The 18,417-nt window shown below is 42.6% G+C and overlaps 3 protein-coding genes across 3 annotated transcripts; all 3 read right to left on the bottom strand.

Annotated features, from left to right (window-relative positions):
* Positions 1-6,775: 6,775 nt before the first annotated feature.
* Positions 6,776-7,807, bottom strand: LOC306969450 (claudin-4-like; the record flags this gene model as incomplete). Its single annotated transcript, XM_079565069.1, has 1 exon — positions 6,776-7,807. One exon carries the CDS (start codon positions 7,805-7,807, stop codon positions 6,776-6,778), a length of 1,032 nt encoding a protein of 343 aa, XP_079421195.1.
* A 5,309-nt stretch (positions 7,808-13,116) lies between these two features.
* On the bottom strand, positions 13,117-13,952 carry LOC306968853 (claudin-8-like; the record flags this gene model as incomplete). Its single annotated transcript, XM_079564401.1, has 1 exon — positions 13,117-13,952. The coding sequence occupies one exon, from the start codon at positions 13,950-13,952 to the stop codon at positions 13,119-13,121; it is 834 nt and encodes a 277-aa protein (XP_079420527.1). The 3' UTR covers positions 13,117-13,118.
* Positions 13,953-17,002: 3,050 nt separating this feature from the next.
* Positions 17,003-18,139, bottom strand: LOC306970067 (claudin-8-like). The gene has a single exon (XM_079565898.1). It carries the CDS (start codon positions 18,049-18,051, stop codon positions 17,146-17,148), a length of 906 nt encoding a protein of 301 aa, XP_079422024.1. The 5' UTR covers positions 18,052-18,139; the 3' UTR covers positions 17,003-17,145.
* Between the last annotated feature and the right edge of the window lie 278 nt (positions 18,140-18,417).

Raw genomic sequence — 18,417 nt, 5'->3', positions numbered from 1 at the left:
CTTATTGTGCCATTTCACTGAATAATAAAAGGCTCTGCACATTTTCAAACTTAAGGGGAGACACTACAGGCAAAACTTATTTTTTTCAGTTTTCAGGTTTTGGGCCACATTGGTCTCTGAACATACAAGCTTTCACCCGGAAACAGAAAATATGCCTAATCTTCACAATAACATGTTCAAATATTGCGCTGATTCAATGTTCCCCCATAGACTTATATGGGACAATGCAATTCCAAGGGCCCTTTTCTCAAAACACATTTTTCTGTCATTGTGGCGACACTATGTCCACGTCAGTCGGACCTAAAGACTTCAAATTTTCCAGCCTTGGACTTAACAATATTTGGAAGATTTTTTCAGAGGGATTTTTTATTATTTAATCCCTTAAGCCCAATTTATTGAGTTTTGAATGTCAAAAAATAAGGCGAAAATTATTTTTTTACAAAATTTTCCACTAAAAAACAGCTTATTTTAAAACTAAACAAGATATCCAAAGTCCCCTATGAAAACGTCTTGGTAACTCATTAATCAATAAAATGAAACCATAAATTTGAATGTAGCTCTGTCCATTATTCAGATTTTGTCGCCGAAAAGATGGGAAATTTGGGGCATTTTTAGGCATAAAACACCTTGTTCTTATATGAAAAGATAAAATGACAGAAAACTTGCAAAGCATTTTTTTTCTTACATTTATGCCAGTGATCGACAGCAACAGTTTCAAATTGATATCTGTAAATACGCATTTTTTCCCCAATTCACCTGCAGTGTCTCGCCTTAATGGAGTCGTCTTTACTTAATCTATGGTCAGTTTCATTGGCAAAGGTCCTCAAGCTGTCATCTGTACTGTTCAAAAGTAAGGGTTTACTTACAATTTCAATTATTTTTATTATTCTATCCAAACCTATGTTCTACTAACCTATGTTCGTGGTAATAGGAATGACAAATCTTCAGTCTTTTGATTCCTTTATTTAACTGTAGATTATAATAATATTGAGATGTCTTTGTCAGTCAGGCTTTTTTTGTGATGGCTGCTGTGAGAGGAAGCACATTAAGCTGAGGCATTAAAGAGGCCATGTTCTGGAGCTTAAAGCTGCATTATGCAACTTCTTATGTGGAAAAAAAAGTTTATATTTCTGCGTATTTCACCCCATAGTGATCCGGTGGCTATAAGTGGTCAGCATGACGCCTTTACTTTCGATCACAGTGGTCTTTAGGACGCACCAAGATCAATTGTTAGTAAGTTTTCACTAATGGCGGAGCCTCTCACCGGAAAATCTACAAAACAGTACGAGCGATCGCTGTTATTGTTTACTTCCGCGATTTTCGACGGATGTTTTGGTGAATGGTCGGCAACAGCTGATGCATCCGGGCCTCTAACTCGGTTTTATAAAATGATAGATCTGTTACAGCGCAAGAGAAGCAGTGCCCTGTTTATGGACATCGTTTTTGCTGATAATAGGATTTTAAGAAAAGCCAGCTGAGGTGGCTAGGGCATCTGTTTTGGATGCCTCCTGGTCGCCTCCCGCGGGAGGTTCTCCAGGCATGTCCTATTGAGAAGAGGCCTCGTGGAAGACCCAGGACACGCTGGAGGGACTATGTCTCTATGCCCTGGTGTCGCCTCAGGGTCCCCCCCAGAACAGCTGGAGGAGGTATGCGTGGATCGGGCAGACTGGGCATCTCTGCTGAGACTGCTGCCCCTGCGTGACCCGGCCCCGGAAAAAGCGGAAGAAAATGGCTGGATGGATGGACTTTTTGCCTTTTGTTCTGTGGAGATCTGTGGCCATGTCTTCCCATCTCAATGAGTTGTTTCACGCTTTTGTGTCCTAAAGCCCCAGCAAAGACTAGAAGATATCAACAGCTTTATATTCTTCCCTGGCAACTTTTTCTTCGCTGAGATGAGATTCTAAAGACAGGAGTTTGCAAATGTTCTCTATGCTGTGCCACACTAGTCCATGCCTTTGTCTCCTCCAGGCTGGACTACTGCAATGCCGTCCTCGTCGGGATCCCGGCAAAAAGTCTTCAAAAACTTCAATATATTCAGAACGCCGCGGCCAGGATCCTGACGAGGACACCAAAGCACCAGCACATCACCCCAGCCCTCCGTGACCTCCACTGGCTCCCGATCGGTCAACGCATCAACTACAAAATCTGCCTGCTCACCTATCAATGCATCCATGGACACGCCCCGGACGATCTCACTGAACTCCTCACCCCTCCGCCCATAACCAGAACACTCAGGTCCACAGACACCAACCTTCTCTCCGTCCCCAGAACAAAACTCCGGACAATGGGTGACAGAGCGTTCTAGGCGGCTGCTCCTAAACTGTGGAACGCCCTACCACCACACCTGAGGGCCCCACAGTCTCTGGAGACTTTCAGAAGAGGACTCAAGACTTTTCTGTTCCCTTATTAACATTTTAACTTCAACTTTTGTGTGCTTTTATTATTGTCAGTTTTCACTTGTGCTGTAGCACTTTGAGATTCCCATGTAAAGTGCTTTACAAATTAAAGGTATTATTATTATTATTATTATACTAGTACGAGCTTTATTGTGAAATCCCTCATCCCCCCTCTGTTCCCTTGTGTGACCCCGGTCGACGCTGCCTTGGCGCGGCTCAGCTGTGGTCCCGTGCAGCAGGCGCTCGATTGAGGGCACGGCCAACCCGCTGATCCGCAAACATGGATACGTCCTGAAGATTAACATCAAATCTGGCGACGCACGACCTCGACAACGTCTTTGCCGCTCGTACACCGAGGAATGATTAAATCTTTGCTCGGGTCCTGATGGAAACGCAAATCTAATCCACACACGGCTCTGTCTGTGGCGCTGTGCGGGCGTGCGCGCGCGAGATTACCCCACACACACACGGTCTCGTGCACAACAAGTCCCTGCTCTGTCTTCGCCTTCACCCACTTGACTTCTTCACCCAGAAAATGCATCTAGAAACAGACACGGGGAGAGCAGCGGAGGTCGCGCGCGCTCAGGCTAAACAGGAAGTGTTATATTTGTAGATCCAACAAAAACTCTGTCTTGGTTCTGTAGGAACCTATTTTACACAAAGGATATTTCTTATCGATTGGTTGATGAACTGTATGTATGTCATATTATCCTAATGATTGGATTAAAGAGCTGTCGAAAAGTCATCTTATCTTGACAATAACTGTGAAGTATTATACCACAAGTACACTGGAAGTACACTGTCTTATTTTTAGTACACTTTAAGCATCCTTGGATTTGTGTTTTTTCTTTTAACTTTGACAGTAAGGACCAATAATTGGAGGGTCTGCTCTGCTGGAAATATCGTGGAACACATGTGCTGATAACATCCACTGAATAGCTCTTAAAACACATTTTACAAGATTTTTCATCAATTTAATGAAAAAAATATTAGGCGTTTACTCACTTTTTTCCAATATTTTTATCTTTACTTCATTGGCAATCAACTATTCCACCCACTTATCGCATCAGTCAATATGCCATTATTTTCAACAGACTGTATACACTTCCTACAGAAAAAATGATCAAAATCCAACCAAAATCATTGGATCTGTGATGATTTAAACAAATAGCAACAAAACTGAGACGAAAACAACGATGAAGATGTGACAGAAAAGTGAGAAAACTTTGACGAAAAAGTGACGAAAAAATGACAAAAGTGTGACAAAAAATGACCCCAAAAAAATGACCAAAAAATGTATTTTACAAAATGACAAAAAAGTTCCAAAATGAGTTTAAACCCCCCCCCAAAAAGATGGGGAAAAAATTGAGGATGTGAGGAAAAAGATCCATTTAAATGAGTTTTGTAGATCTTAGCTTTCAAATTAGGCGTTACACTGGCCTACAGGATTTGGGTAACTGGAAACTGGGTAACTGGCAACTGGAGAAGATGCTCTCGGTTCAGGCGGGAGTTAAGAGGTTAAATTTAAAAAAATATATATATCCGTATTATGTAGCCTTAAACAGTTACAGGTGAAACTCAGAAAATTAGAACATTGTTCAAACGTTGTAATTCAACTTAAAATCAAGACAATATTAGTAGATTAAAGAAAAACTCTATAGGAACCTATTTTACACAAAGGAGATTTCTTATCGATTTGTTGATGAACTGTATGTCAAATTATCCTAATGATTGGATTAAAGAGCTCTCAAAAAGTCATCATCTTATCTTGACAATAACTGTGAAGTATTATACCACAAGTACACTGGAAGTACACTGTCTTATTTTTAGTACACTTTAAGCATCCTTGGATAGTCTTAGGGACAAAGAGGAAAACCCACCCACGTTTCCTTCTCTCCACAACAAAATAAAAATCCAAACAACGACAAGCAACTTTTTAAAGTGACGCTTCTCCACTTTTGCTCCAAGTCATGAATGAATGGGACTGAGGCTGCTCAAATCTGAAATCAATTTCAGTGTTCTGTCCTCGTGTTCTCTGCTGCCATCTAGTGTAGAGTGATGACGATGACTCAAATCTGCACCGCCGGCTCTGTGTGTTCATATCTATGTATTTTATAGAAAAGATGGTCTTCAATGGACCATAAAGCAGCGTGTGTGCAGTGGGCCTTGGACCATGTAGCAGATTTGAATTCTTTTTCTGTCTGCTTTGGAATGAACACAAACACACACATACTTTTATTGATTTTATTAGCTAAATGTAATACTCAATGCAATACATATTCATATATTTTACAGCAAAAAATTATACAGTACCTATTTACAATCAAGCAAAGCAGCTAAACAATGCATTCCATTGGTTACATGGCATTTACTGAAAGTCAAAAATATTTTCTTTCTACATTTGGCAATTATTACAGCTTCACAAACTACTACAACAGATTGTCATCATTATTATTCGGACTGAATGACCCTCCAAAGTAGTCATTCAAATAGATTAATATTGTTAATATATGAATTCAGTCTCTCAATATAGTCTTGACCTTGCATTCAGAAATAGTACATCTCTGAAAACTGTTATAAAGCCATAATCGTTAATGTTCTCATCTTAGAATTAGACTTCTTGCTGTCAGCTGACGTCACGTATGAATATTGGAATAATGGATAGAGCTTGCCTAATATATAATGCGTTAAAGATGCAAAGTTTGTTTTCAGTTTTTTTTTTTATATGTCTTGTTTAGTTTTGCCTTTTCGAAGAGAGTAGACTAGACTATTAGACATTGAAAAATCTCTCTGGAAGTCCTTCAAAATCTTGCTAAATACCGGAAGATTTGGTGTCTGTGTTTATATGTTAAAGGAGCAAAAAAGGTTGAGTTTTTACATGCAGTGTATCCCATTAGTTGCGTCCAACATATACAATAAAAGTAAACAATGGAAAGAAGAGAAATACGTTCATTATTATTAGTATTATTCTTTGTTTATACAGGTGGTCTCTTGAGACTCAATGTCGCATTTGCAAGAGACCTGTTAAAACATACAAGGTAAATAACAGTTAACAATAAGACAACAGTGGAACGATTAGACTATAACACAATACTAAGAAAATGTGTAAAACTTCAAAACAAGAGCCGACACATGGAGGATTTTCCTTTACAAGGGATTTAAACTGATGGAAGGTCATGAGATTATCCACATAAAAGGTTTTCTGTGCCTCATTCCAGACATTTGGTGTGAAGAAGCAAAAGGCCTTCTTTCCCCATTCTGTCTTTACACGGTGAGACTCGAGAGTCAAAATGTCCTGAGACCTCAGCTGGTCAGCATTTGACCTGACATTTATTAAACAAATAATCAGGAAGGACACCAAGAAGAGCTTTACACTGCAAAAAGTAATTAACTAGATCAGTATAAACATCTCAATTTGAGCATAATAATCCAAATTTTAGTTGTTTTGACTAGTTAAGAAGTTGTTGGGCATTTGTCCTAGATTATTTCACTTGTTCTCAGATGTTTCTGACTCGTTTCAATACATTTCGTCCTTATTTCAGGTAATTATCTTTGCCAATGGGGTAAGAAAATTGGTCTTATCTCATTGGCAATTTTACTTTCTTATTTCAAGCGAGATTTACCTTAGAACTGGTCTGAAATGTCCTCAAACAAGCAAAGTAAACTTGGTCCGATCAGGAAAAGTGTCTAAATGAGTGAAAACCGACAAAAACAGGATACATTTCCTCAATTCAAGTCATTTAAGCCAATGCTTGATATTTACTTTTTGCAGTGTATAAATAAACAGCAGACAGTGCTTCTAGAGATTGCACTACAAAAAGTAAATATCAAGCATTGGCTTAAATGACTTGAATTGAGGAAATGTATCTTGTTTTGAGCGTTTTTCACTCATTTAGACACTTTTCCTGATCGGACCAAGTTTACTTTGCTGGTTTGAGGACATTTCAGACCAGTTCTAGGGTAAATCTCGCTTGAAATAAGAAAGTGAAATTGCCAATGAGATAAGACCAATTTTCTTACCCCATTGGCAAAGAAAATGACCTGAAATAAGGACGAAATGTATCGAAGCGAGTCAGAAATATCTCAGAACAAGTGAAATAATCTAGGACAAATGCCCAAGAACTTATTAACTAGTCAAAACAACTAAAATGTGGACTATTATGCTCAAATTGAGATGTTTATACTGATCTAGTTAAATACTTTTTGCAGTGTGCCGTCCCACTTTAGCATAAATATCACAGTGGTGGGTCCTATAACCATCTCCAGTGATGAATCTAATGGCTGAATGGAAAACTGCATCAGAGGCTTCAACACAGATGCAGTGGAATGCATACGTATATTATCATCTTAATCATTAATATCTTCAGCCTCCTATTCCCTCAGATGTACATCCCTGAACTGCCCGCACTCGGATGCCGCATAATCGACCTATTGTAGCCGACGAAAACCGGCGTTTGCGGCACTGGGTAGAAGCTGGACCCATAAGACATCGAAGGGTCTCCGGTCTGCGTCGTGTGCGTCATTGGCATCGAACTTTGGCTTATGTAGAGAGAATTCCCCGGCGTGTACGTGCTCTGAGGATGGCTCGAACTCCTCATGGAAGACTGGTGCAACAAGTGAGGCTGATACTGGATCGGCGCCCTTTCCGGCAAGCCTTGGTTGTAAACTTGGTTGAACTGCGATCCGTGGAAGGGGGGAGCTTGCTGGCTCCCAATTGAGACGCTATTTGAAGACAGGCTGGATATCGTGGAAATCGGATGGTACCTCATCATCGGCGCTTGGGTCGGTTGTTGCTTGTAACGGAGCAAGTTGACCGCCGGTTGGTAGACGTCGAACGAACCCTTTTCCGATGGAATTTTGCGGCACAGGAACAGCATTGCGGACGCGAAGAGGACTCCGCCGGTCACCCATCCGATGTAGAGCGCCTCGCCGAGTTCCCTCCGTTGGGCGTCGATCAGCAAAGGGTTGTAGAAGTCGCGGATGATGGCGTGGCCTGTCCAAGACACGGGTATGAAGACGCAAACGCTGGCCAGGAGCTGCATCCCGCCCGCCACCATCAGAATGATCGTCTTGGCGCGGTCGTTCTGGACGCAAGAGACGCACTTCATGCCGGCGAAGGCGACGAGGAGGCCCAGTCCCGACAGGGCGAGGGAGCAGCACATGAGGCCCCGGGCGGCCTGCAGCTCCGGCGGCAGGAACAGCAGCGAGTCGTACACTTTGCACTGCATCCGGATGTTGGCTTGACGGAAGCAGTTCATCCAGAGGCCCTCCCAGCGGGTTTCCATCACGATTATGTTCTCGCCGATGAACGCGGTCACCTTCCACATGGGCATGCCGGTGGTGGCCGCCGCGCCGATCAGTCCGAGGAGCCCCACGCACACGGCGGCGATGTCGACGATGCCTTTGAGCATTTTGATTGGGAATAAAATCCTCAGAGAAAAAGCTAGTTGTCCATTTTGTCGCGATGAGGAGATGCAAGGCGGAGAGTCTGCCTGGGACTGACTTGTGGGATGTGAGACTTGGGAGAGTTTAGTTGTTATGAGTAAAAACAACGCTCTCTCCTGGTTGGTTAAAGACATAAGGGTGAAGCTGACCTCTCATGTTTACTGTTTATAGTATCAATGAACATAAGGGTCGTCGGCGACACAATGTCTACATGTTACAAATGTTTGTGTTACTTTGTCCTCCACAGCTTCTAAATTGAATAATATCATTTTACTTAGTGTTTTACAACAGGGGTAGGCAAGTTTTCTTGGTGGAGGGCCGATTTTCTTTATCGTAAATAGATCAAGGGCCGAAGCCGCTGATTAGCAGCCCAAAGTAAAGCACAACATTGGAAAAATTACCATCTTAAAGGAGATAAATGACTTAAAATGGCTTGAATTAAAGATCTTCTATGTTGAATTCGAGTCTAATTTGAAGTAATCCAAGATACAAATGTAGCGCCAATGGAACAAATCAGACAAATAATTGTTTTTCACTTGAAAGGACACAAAATTATCTGAATTAAAGGGGGGGTATTATGCAAAATCGACTTTTTCAAGCTTTACATCATGTTATTATGTCATTCCCTCATTAAAAACATGCCTGAAGTGTTGCCTTGGCACAGTCACGTATTTTTGAGTAATCTGTAAAAACTCTGATGGCGGCCATTTTAGGGATAGGTTTATCTGAGTCCTCCTAGGAACGCCCCCACCTTCTGGAGACGCCTCCGAGCTTTCGTCACCAGCCGAGTAACCAACCACTGCTCCTCAGCAGAACCCCCTCCCCACTGATGCCACAGACAGGTGTGGAGGGGGCGTCTCAGAAAGGGTCAGAGGTTCTTAAAGAGACAGAGGCCTATTTCAAGACATTCGCTGCAGCCATTTTGACAGAGCAATTTTATACAAGGCAGTTATTCTAATTTACTGCATTTACAGACCAACAGAAGGTTTTGTCATCATTGTAGTGTGATATAGACTGGTGCTATGTGATTGAAAAAAACATAATACCCCCTCTTTAAGAGAATAACTACTACTAAAGGTTTTATCTCGTCCAAGACCAGACCAAATTAGCTGCGTCCAACATATACAAAATAAAAGTGAGAAGAGAAGAAGAGACTCTACTCTACTCAAGCCTTAAATTTAATCTGTTCATTCATGTAAATGTATGTCATTTCTTCCTTTATACGAGATTGCACTTCTTTCAAATGCCAGTGTATATGACCTCATTGGGTGTGTTGACAGTATTTCTACCTTTTTTCACCCATTTAACTCTAATAATGTTAAAAGTACTCTCTGATTTGTGTAGTAATGTTTCTCAAAATCATCTTGAGGGCCAGAGGTTCTGTGCTGGAGGGCCAGATTTGGCCCCCGGGCCTGACGTTGCCTACCCCTGCTTTACAAGATGCTAGCACTCAACGTTGAATGAGTGCAGCCAAAAACAATTTATTTTGTAAGAAAATAATTAATCTGAAGTATGCACCCAACAAGATCGCGAATACAAGCGGCCGAAATGAGTTTCCTTCGCAGGGTGGCTGGGCGCACCCTTCGAGATCGGGTGAGGAGCTCAGTTACCCGGGAGGAGCTCGGAGTAGAGTCGCTGCTCCTTCACGTCGAAAGGAGCAGCTGAGGTGGCTAGGGCATCTGTTTCGGAGCCTCCAGGCATGTCCTATTGGGACAAGGCCTCGTGGAAGACCCAGGACACGCTGGAGGGACTATGTCTCCGAGCTGGCCTGGTGTCGCCTCGGGGTCCCCCCAGAACAGCTGGAGGAGCTGTGCGTGGATCGGGAAGTCAGGGCATCTCTGCTGAGACTGCTGCCCCCGCGACCCGGCCCCAGATAAAGCGGAAGAGGATGGATGGATGGATGGATATGGACCCAACTACTGGAGTTTTTGTTCACATTAAAACACTTGAACACTAGAGTGTGTGAGATGTATTTACCAGCAGTAACTCAGCAGCTAACGGAGTTGTTCCACGGCTATTTTCTCCACTTTTTATACTGTTTTTAGCTAATGTTAGTCTATGGAAATGTATGCTAACAGCTGCAAAGATGGCGGATCTCCATGGTAACCCTGTAAGTACAGTATCATTGATTGTCTTCCCAAAAAACATTCCTGTCATTTATTGAATAATTCTCACAAGTTTTCATTAAAACAAACAACACACACTATTAATTTCACTTTTTTTTCTCTCAATTCAATACATGTAATATAAAAAAGCAGTTCAATATACAGTGCACTTCACACAGATGCAATACTTCAGCTGTCCACAGGGGAGCACACACGAGCCTACTGGGCATAAAGTGATATGACTTAGATCACACAGTGGGAAATCTATTTTACATTTCACGACAGTTGCATCTGCTGCACAAAAAAGCCAACTTTAAAAAAGTCAGGTCATACACATATCAGTATCAAATATTTGTCATTTTAGTCATTTTAACATGTCAAGGTTCAATTTGTTGCAGTGTGCCGTAGATTCAGAGCAAGCAGATAAAGAAAGAGGTCATAATCATTGCAGACTAATGTGACTTTTCTTTTGAATTCAATTCAGGAATTTCCATTTCAGCAAAAGAGTTTATCTAGACAGGACATTGTTTTACCCAAAGGTGCGGCTTCATTCAAAACACTTTGCAAATCGTGATCATGTGACGGTCGAGCTGCTGCTCCCTCTTCACAAACATGGCTCCTGTTTCCTGACTGAATTCTTCAAACCTGCTGCGTGTTTATCTTAAACGGCTGCCAGGAGCTCAGCCCACTTTTTTAAACACCGGCTTTACAATGATGTCACCAGGAGTTTCATAACAAGAAGATGAATGAGGTGACATCATTGTAACATTTGGTTTGTGTTGAATGCACTTGATTTAATAAGTTAGGAAAACTTATTTCATTTATTCATTTATTTGAATGGGAAAGTGCATATTAATGAACAGAGCTGTAAATATGCCGGATTTAGCTCAAGGCTAATTTCCATAGTCCCATGAGGTAAAAACTATTGTGATAAGTTTGATAGAGGCTCGTTAAAGGGACTATATGGAGTTTAAAAATGTTAAAACTAAGTATTTTCTTCCCCCTACATGTTCCAGCCATGTCCTAATGTGTAGAATGAGCTCAGACCTGTTCACCACAACTGCCTTTATAATCCTGCACTGTCACTCAGAAAGGTGTTACTTCGGGTCTGAAGTGCCGTCATGTACGAGCTTAATATAGAAGCTGCAGTTACGCATAAGACCTGAGGTGGCAGTAGTGAGCATAAAATGACCAACTTCTATCTAGTCTCTTTAATTAAAAAGAAAAGCAAGTTGTGGTTACTTTGACAATCAGAATCTCATAACAACAAACTCAAACAGTTACATTTAAAAAATAAATATAATCTGCTTGTGTGTTTTTGAGTTTAAGTAACTTAAAAATCTGGAAACAAATAACCAAGACTATTTATTGCAACATTTTTATGAACAAAATGGCCGTTTCAAATGAAAACTTGCTGTACATGGCCTAAACTGTTAATAAACTGGTCAAGTATTTTGTTTTTGAACCAGCATGTACAGGGTAAGGGATTTCAAACATAAAACTGAACCAAAATGTAAAATAATGTGTATTGTTTCCAAGTTCAAGTGCAAACTGATACTTATGTGTAAATCCGTGAAATGGGATTACCTTCTGACATATTTATATTCTGATATTTAATAACAAAATGCAGGTATTTGAAATGTAAATCAGTCAGTTTAGTAATGACTACCATAAAACCCCATCAGTGTTTCTCTAAAGTGCCGGAAAATCAAAAAAGTGTTTATACTTCCACTCGTGAAACATTAGGACATTTGAAATTGATGTGATTATCACTGAAGGGACAGATCATGCAACATTGACTCTGTTATAACGTTCCCTTGCCAAAAACAAACCTGGAGTAGTATTTTGCTTCATCCAGATGTTTCATTTTTGACTACAGAAGGTGTATATCCTGGATTTTGTTGCAAAAAAAGACAAAATCCGGAAGAGTCCTCCATTTTTTCATCACCCATAAACCATTGCGGTGCAGTCGATTTGTTACGCTGCCGTTGACTAAAAATAGTGGCTTGTATTTTATGTTTACAAGTCTTTATCCCACCAGCAGAAGGCGATCATTACGTTTTTCAGAAGAAAATCATGAAATGTCAGCGCTATGACCACTTTAAAGTGATGGTCTGTAAGTTTGCAAAGTGAGGAGAGTGAAATTTTAAAGAAAACAATCAAATTCCTCCACTCTTTACCTTTGCAAAATTAGGAGAGCGCCTCCCCCTCCTCCTGATTGGACCAGACAGACTGGTTCACAGGATAAGCTCGTCTCATTGGTCAAAGCTTGAGGATACTATACTCTGATAAGTTGCTGAGATCCGGGGAGTTTACAAAAAATTATGTATACATTATTACTAACTTTACATCAAAATACAAAACCAGGTGGTCGATTTTGCACATTTTTTAACATTTGTAATGCACATAGACTTCCAGGCTATCACTTTAAAGGGATATTTCCGGATTTTTGACATAAGGCCTCATTTTCTAGTTATCCAGAGTGTTGCTGATTTCTGACATTTTTTTTTTTTTTTTAGTATTTCAAACAGTTCTTATATTTGAAGAGTTTAATGGCGCTAGGCTAGTGGAAGGCTAGAGCATTTCTATGGTATCAGCTAGCCTGCATTAAAAACAGTCTGACCTGCTCCACAGAGCACCTGAGGCAAATCACTTATAACGCCAGACTAACCATATAAATGTCTGTGTCCATAGAATAGTTTTAATCATTTTGCATTGAAAAAAACTTATATTTGAGCAGCATCAGCTTCGTGGTTGTATAAGCTACGCAGCGGCGGAGTGATCTGCTAGAAAATAGTCCCTCAAAATGCAAGGTCAGTTATATTCCAAAAATGATTCTATCCACACAGACATTTATCTGGTTAGTCTGGTGTTAAAAGTGATTTGCCTCAGGTGCTCTGTGGAGCGGGTCACACTGTTTTTAATGCAGGCTAGCTGATACCATAGAAATGCGCTAGCCTTGCATTAGCCTAGCGTCACGAAACTCTTCAAATATAAGAACTGCATGAATTCCAAAAAAATATATCTCTCCAGAAAATAGCAACACTCTGGAAAACTAGGAAATTAAGCCCTTTAAACGCCCCAAAAAATTATGAATTTTATATTGTGAGTCTTGGTCAAATAAACTAACCCCCAATGACACTGTGATGAAATTCCCTCCTACGTCAAGAGTCTACAGGTAGGCCACCCCGCTCCTCACCGACGGGTACCTGGTGACGGGCTGGGGCTGGCTGTACTGACTCTGCAGACTGTAGTGGCTGTAGTTGGCCGAGGGGTGCCGGGACAGCATGGGCTGGGGGCGCGGCTGGAGCTGGGGCTGAGGCTGTGGCAGGAAAACCAGCTGCTGGGGCTGCAGCTGCTGAGGGTGCAGCTGCTGCGGCGGGTAAGCCACGTAGTCCGAGTTCCTGGAGTACAGGTACCTCTCCGACCCCTCCTTCTCCGACCTGACGTTGCAGCAGGTGAAAAAGCAGCCCCCCGCGAACAGGAACGCCGCCGACACCCAGCCGATGTAGAGCGCCTCGCCCAGCTCCCTCCTCTGGGCGTCGATGAGGAGCGGGTTGTAGAAATCCCGGATGATGACGTGCCCCGTCCAGGACACGGGGATGAGGACGCAGATGCAGGCGGCGATGATCATGCTCCCCGCGATGATGAGCACCATCCGCTTCGCCCGGTCGTTGTTCCGGATGCAGGACGTGCACTGGAGCCCCACCAGGCTGATGAGCAACCCGAGGCCGCCCAGGGCTAAGGCGCAACACATCAACCCTCTGGCCGCCTGCAGGTCCGGCGGGAGGGCCAGCAAGGAGTCGTACACCTTGCACTGCATTCGGATATCGGCCTGTCTGTAGCAGTTCATCCACAGGCCCTCGTACCTCGTTTCAAAGACGATGATGTTTTCGCCGATGAACGCAGTCACCCGCCAATGGGGCATCCCGGTGCTGGCGGCGGTGCCGACCAGGCCGATCAAGGTCAGCAGCAGGCCGATGATCTCCAAAGCTGAGTTCGCCATATCTCTGCTCCCTACTCCACCATGAAGCGAACAATGTGTGTCTCTTCCTGGAAGCAGAGAGACTGTTTTTCATCCCAGAGGAGGAGCGCTGGGAGCAGGTAGCAGGGAAATGGGAGGAGTGGGAAATGCTACCTGTCTCTAAGTAACCGAATCCCCAGGCTATTTCTTTTACGCCTGCTCTACTGTGAGCTGTGGCTTTGTTTGTTCACTGGGCTCAGCTTACATCCTCGACACTGGAGGGGTTTCAGAACAAGCTATTGTCAGGCCAAAGAATCTGGTTAAACGCTGACAAGATTTGCCTTTGTAGGTTTAACTTATGTGTGACAAGCTCCTAATGACTGAAATTCACATTTATAAGGGAGTAAACATGGAGACAGTCGGCATATTTCTTTCTCTAGTTTTTATTTTTTTGTCATACAATATGATTTGGGAGATTCCTGTTCCACCCAGTCACTTTACAGTCAGGAAACGCCCAGAGCCTTAACAACATAGAGCATTTTGGGCACATTCTGATCTATCTACTCTGGTTGGTGGGCAACGGAGTCTGAAAGTAAGTAAGTCAATAAATACTACAGTACAATCCTATCCTAAGTATAAAGACCAATTATGTTAAAGCAGTTGAGATCATACAGATTTGTAGAATAAAAAACAATACCTGGATACTGAACACATACATATCCAATAGAAACAATGAATAAACGCTTCTGTCTTCCTTGTGCTGAATTCAACAGATATTTACACACAATAGACCCATTTCTCTCAAACATTGTTCACAATTCTGTCTAAATCCGTGTTAGTGAGCATTTCCCCATTACGGAGATAATCCATCGCCCTCACAGGTGTGCCTTAGGCTGTTGTCTACAATAAAAGTCCACTCTGAAATGTTCAGCTTTGCTTTGTTGAAGGGCAAACCAGTCTGTATCTCATGTGACCATCATTTGCCTCATGCCAGGCAGCACATCTCCTTTGCATAGAGTGGATCAGGTTGTTGATGTGGACAGCGAACACAGGCGCATCCTATTTATTTATTTATTGGTTTATTTGATGGGACAGTGCATGTTAATGAACATACAAGGGTCTCATGCATGTAAACAAGCCACACTCAAACACACTCTCATTCATCCTGGCCTATTGTACATGTTTTTAGTGGTAAGGGAAACTGGAGTACCTGGAGGAAACCTACGCAGACACGGGGAGAACATGCAAACTCCACACAGGAAGGCCCCGTCCTGGTGGGAATCGAACCCGGACCTTCTAGCTGTGAAGCACGAGCGCTAACCGCTGTACTACCGTATTGATGGGATCACGTATCGTTATCGCAATTCACTACTTGCACATAACCCATAATGCTTTGCGCCTTGGGGGGGTGGCTATGACCTGGAGGCCTCTGAGTCCAAGTGAAGCTACAGCCAAACAATAATGAAAAACACCTTCTGCCGTTCTCGTAATTGCTCCAACAATCAAAAACGTAATCCGGAACAACAAAGCACTGCACACGAAGTTAACAAGAGCTTTTTTCATGATCGACTTTTAAAAATCAATAGATAATAAGGTTCAGATTTTCTTAAGCTTTGGTTTGGTGGATTTGTTTTTTTTTAAATGGTATTTGGAAGATGAATATTAGTCTCTTCGATGGCATATTGTTTACAGCAGTGAACCCTCCAAGGCGCAATGCATTATGGTATTACGCAAGTAGCGAATATCATTTTTTTATATTGTTGTATCGTTTTTGGACACGATATAATACATGTTACACTCAGCTCCATCAGAGCAGCATAAACACCGGGGACAACACAGGGACAGGTGCTTTAAAAGTAAAATGAAATGAAGAACTGCTTGAATAGATAACAAGTTAATATGTAGAGGCTTTTGTGGATTGTTTGATGGGGGGGAAATTTAAAAGATTGAAGAAAAACTTCACAGCCTAAAACATAGACTATCAAATCATCCGTTTTTAAAATAGTTAATGAAGTAACCAATAGATAATTGCAAATGAACTATTTCTCTTTTACCCATGTAGAACGAACAAGTGGTAACCTGTGTAAGTCTTGTTGCATCATGATAAAACCACAACATACTTTCTGGGAGTCTATGGTTTAAAAGAACCTGATTTCACAGTGAATGAAAAGTGCATGTGTCACTCCTGGTGTAGAGTTACGTGTGTTTGACTCAGAGAGAGGATCTGAACAAACGCTTTGCTGTGGGCGCGTCTGCCCGGACGACCGGCTCCGCAGGTTAAGGCACATTGACTCTGACAACAATAGAGACGGGAGACAGTTTCTGTGGAACCCAAACAGACCGCTGTGTTTGCTCACAACACAAATGCACCACAGTCAATCATCAATTTAGATCAACAATAGCACTTTTGCATAGAAATGTTTATTTGAATAGGAATAAGTCCAGCTACATCTCTTACACATAGTCTTAGAATAGATCAATACAAAACCTACACATAATAGTCTATATGCATAATCCTATTTTTATATTGAAGCCTTAAATGTTGATTGTATTTTTATGTGGAAATTTGATCCATTCAGTGCATTCACAAAGTTTTCTGAACTCTTTGAATCATTTTCATTATGTAAGTCTGATTCTGAAATCAGAGTATTCAAAGTTATTGGTACAAAGTAAAATGCAACAACAACAAAAACACTGTGAACTAGATATTCAGGCCCCAAAATAAGTCTTAAAGGCCCAATCCGAGGATAAAGCAAGTCATTTGCCAGGCTTCAACTTAACAATAAGGGAAGTAAAGGAGAATACTTTCTGAACCATATGAGCCGAAACTAGTTAAGCAGGTAATGAGACATTCCTGTCTGACGGAAATAAACTTCAGATATTGAGACACATTTCACACCGTGTGCGTCCAAAAGCAAAAAACAAACTGCCCACTTTTCATCAACTTTATTTCCATATTTCAAAAGTATTACAAGAAAAATGTCAATAAAAAATGTACACGTATTTAGAGTCTGAAAAGGCCTAGTGCATAAATAATCATCTCACTGTAACAGTACTTAAACATTGAAATAGCATTTTCAAATCGAGGCAGTTCACTGTGAAACTTGGCCCTTTTTGAGAAAACAATAATAAAAAAATGGCCATTTCAGCATGTAGTTTTTTTTTTGGTCAAGTCTTTTCACACACACTTCAAAACAAAGAGTCCCTTATAGTCTCTGGAATGGTTCAACCCGGGTTAGTACTGGGTCGGGGTGTAGACCACAGACCCTGGCGGTGGTGCGGAGTAGGCGGGCTGGTAGGTATAACTCGGCTGGTACCCGGGCTGGTACCCGGGCTGGTAGGTGTACGGCTGGTATGTATATTCAGGCGGTTGCCCCTGCGCGTACTTGAGCGCCTCTGCCTCCTGGGTGCGTGGTGCGTGCCGACACAGCAGGATGACCCCGGCGGTGAAGAGCAAAGCCCCGGTCACCCACCCGATGTAGAGCGCCTCGCCCAGCTCCCTGCGCTGCGCGTCGATCAGCAGAGGGTTGTAGAAATCCCGAATGATGACGTGGCCGGTCCAGGAAACGGGGATCAAGGTCGTGACGCAGCCCAAAAGGAACAGGCAGCCTCCGACCACTAGGACTACATGCTTGGTGCGGGCACGGTGGTCCACGGCCTTGGTGCACTTCATCCCGACGGCGGAGGTGACCAGCGCGAAGGTGGTCAACGCCACCGAGGCGCACATGAGGCCTCTGGCGGCCTGCAAATCCGGAGGGAGAAACAGCAGGGAGTCGTACACTTTGCACTGCATTCTGATGTTCGCCTGACGGTAGCAGTTCATCCACAGGCCCTCCCATCGCGTTTCCATGACGATGATGTTCTCCTCGATGAACGCGGTGACCTTCCACATGGGCAGTCCAGTGACAGCCGCGACGCCGATGAGGCCGATGAACCCGATGACCAAGGCGACCACCTCGCAGCAGATGGCCGAGCGACGGTTTCTCTGTTCCTTCACTTTCTTCTCCTCGTAAACTGAGTCCTGGTAGTATTCCCCATACGCCGTCCGGGGCTGTTTCTCGTCGTAGTACGTCCCCACGTAGGTCTGCGGCGGTTTGGTGTAGCCACTGTAGCCGCTGTATGCCGTGTAGGCAGAGGCCATGGTGGAAAAGGTGAAAAGGGACGAACACAGGGAGAGAGATGTGGCAGCCCTGACACGTCCCCGAGAAAAGAATGAATCTGAGCAGTGGAGCCAGGGAACTTATACACCCAGGAAATATGTTAATGTGAAGCAATGCCGCCGTACTGGTCCAGCAGCCCGAGAGTCGTCAGGTCAAAAGGCATGTGCTACAGAGAGAGGCATTGCTTTAACATGCTAATGGAGCAAACAATAGAGGAAAACAGATCAAGTTGGAGATTCAATCAAAACTAATTAAGAAACTTAAATACATTATAGTTTGCAAAGATAGGATTTAGAGTAGAGTTTGAACTTGTGATCCTTTTTTAAATAATGTATTAAGAATGTAGG

Source organism: Gobius niger, assembly GCF_951799975.1.
Source record: "Gobius niger genome assembly, chromosome: 1".
NCBI classification, from domain to species: Eukaryota; Metazoa; Chordata; class Actinopteri; order Gobiiformes; family Gobiidae; genus Gobius; species Gobius niger.
This window is presented reverse-complemented; position numbering and strand designations above follow the sequence as displayed.

What these genes read in the sequence shown, in the direction of transcription:
- LOC306970067 (XM_079565898.1), bottom strand. Translation starts at nt 18,051, where the DNA reads ATGGCCTCTGCCTACACGGCATACAGCGGCTACAGTGGCTACACCAAA.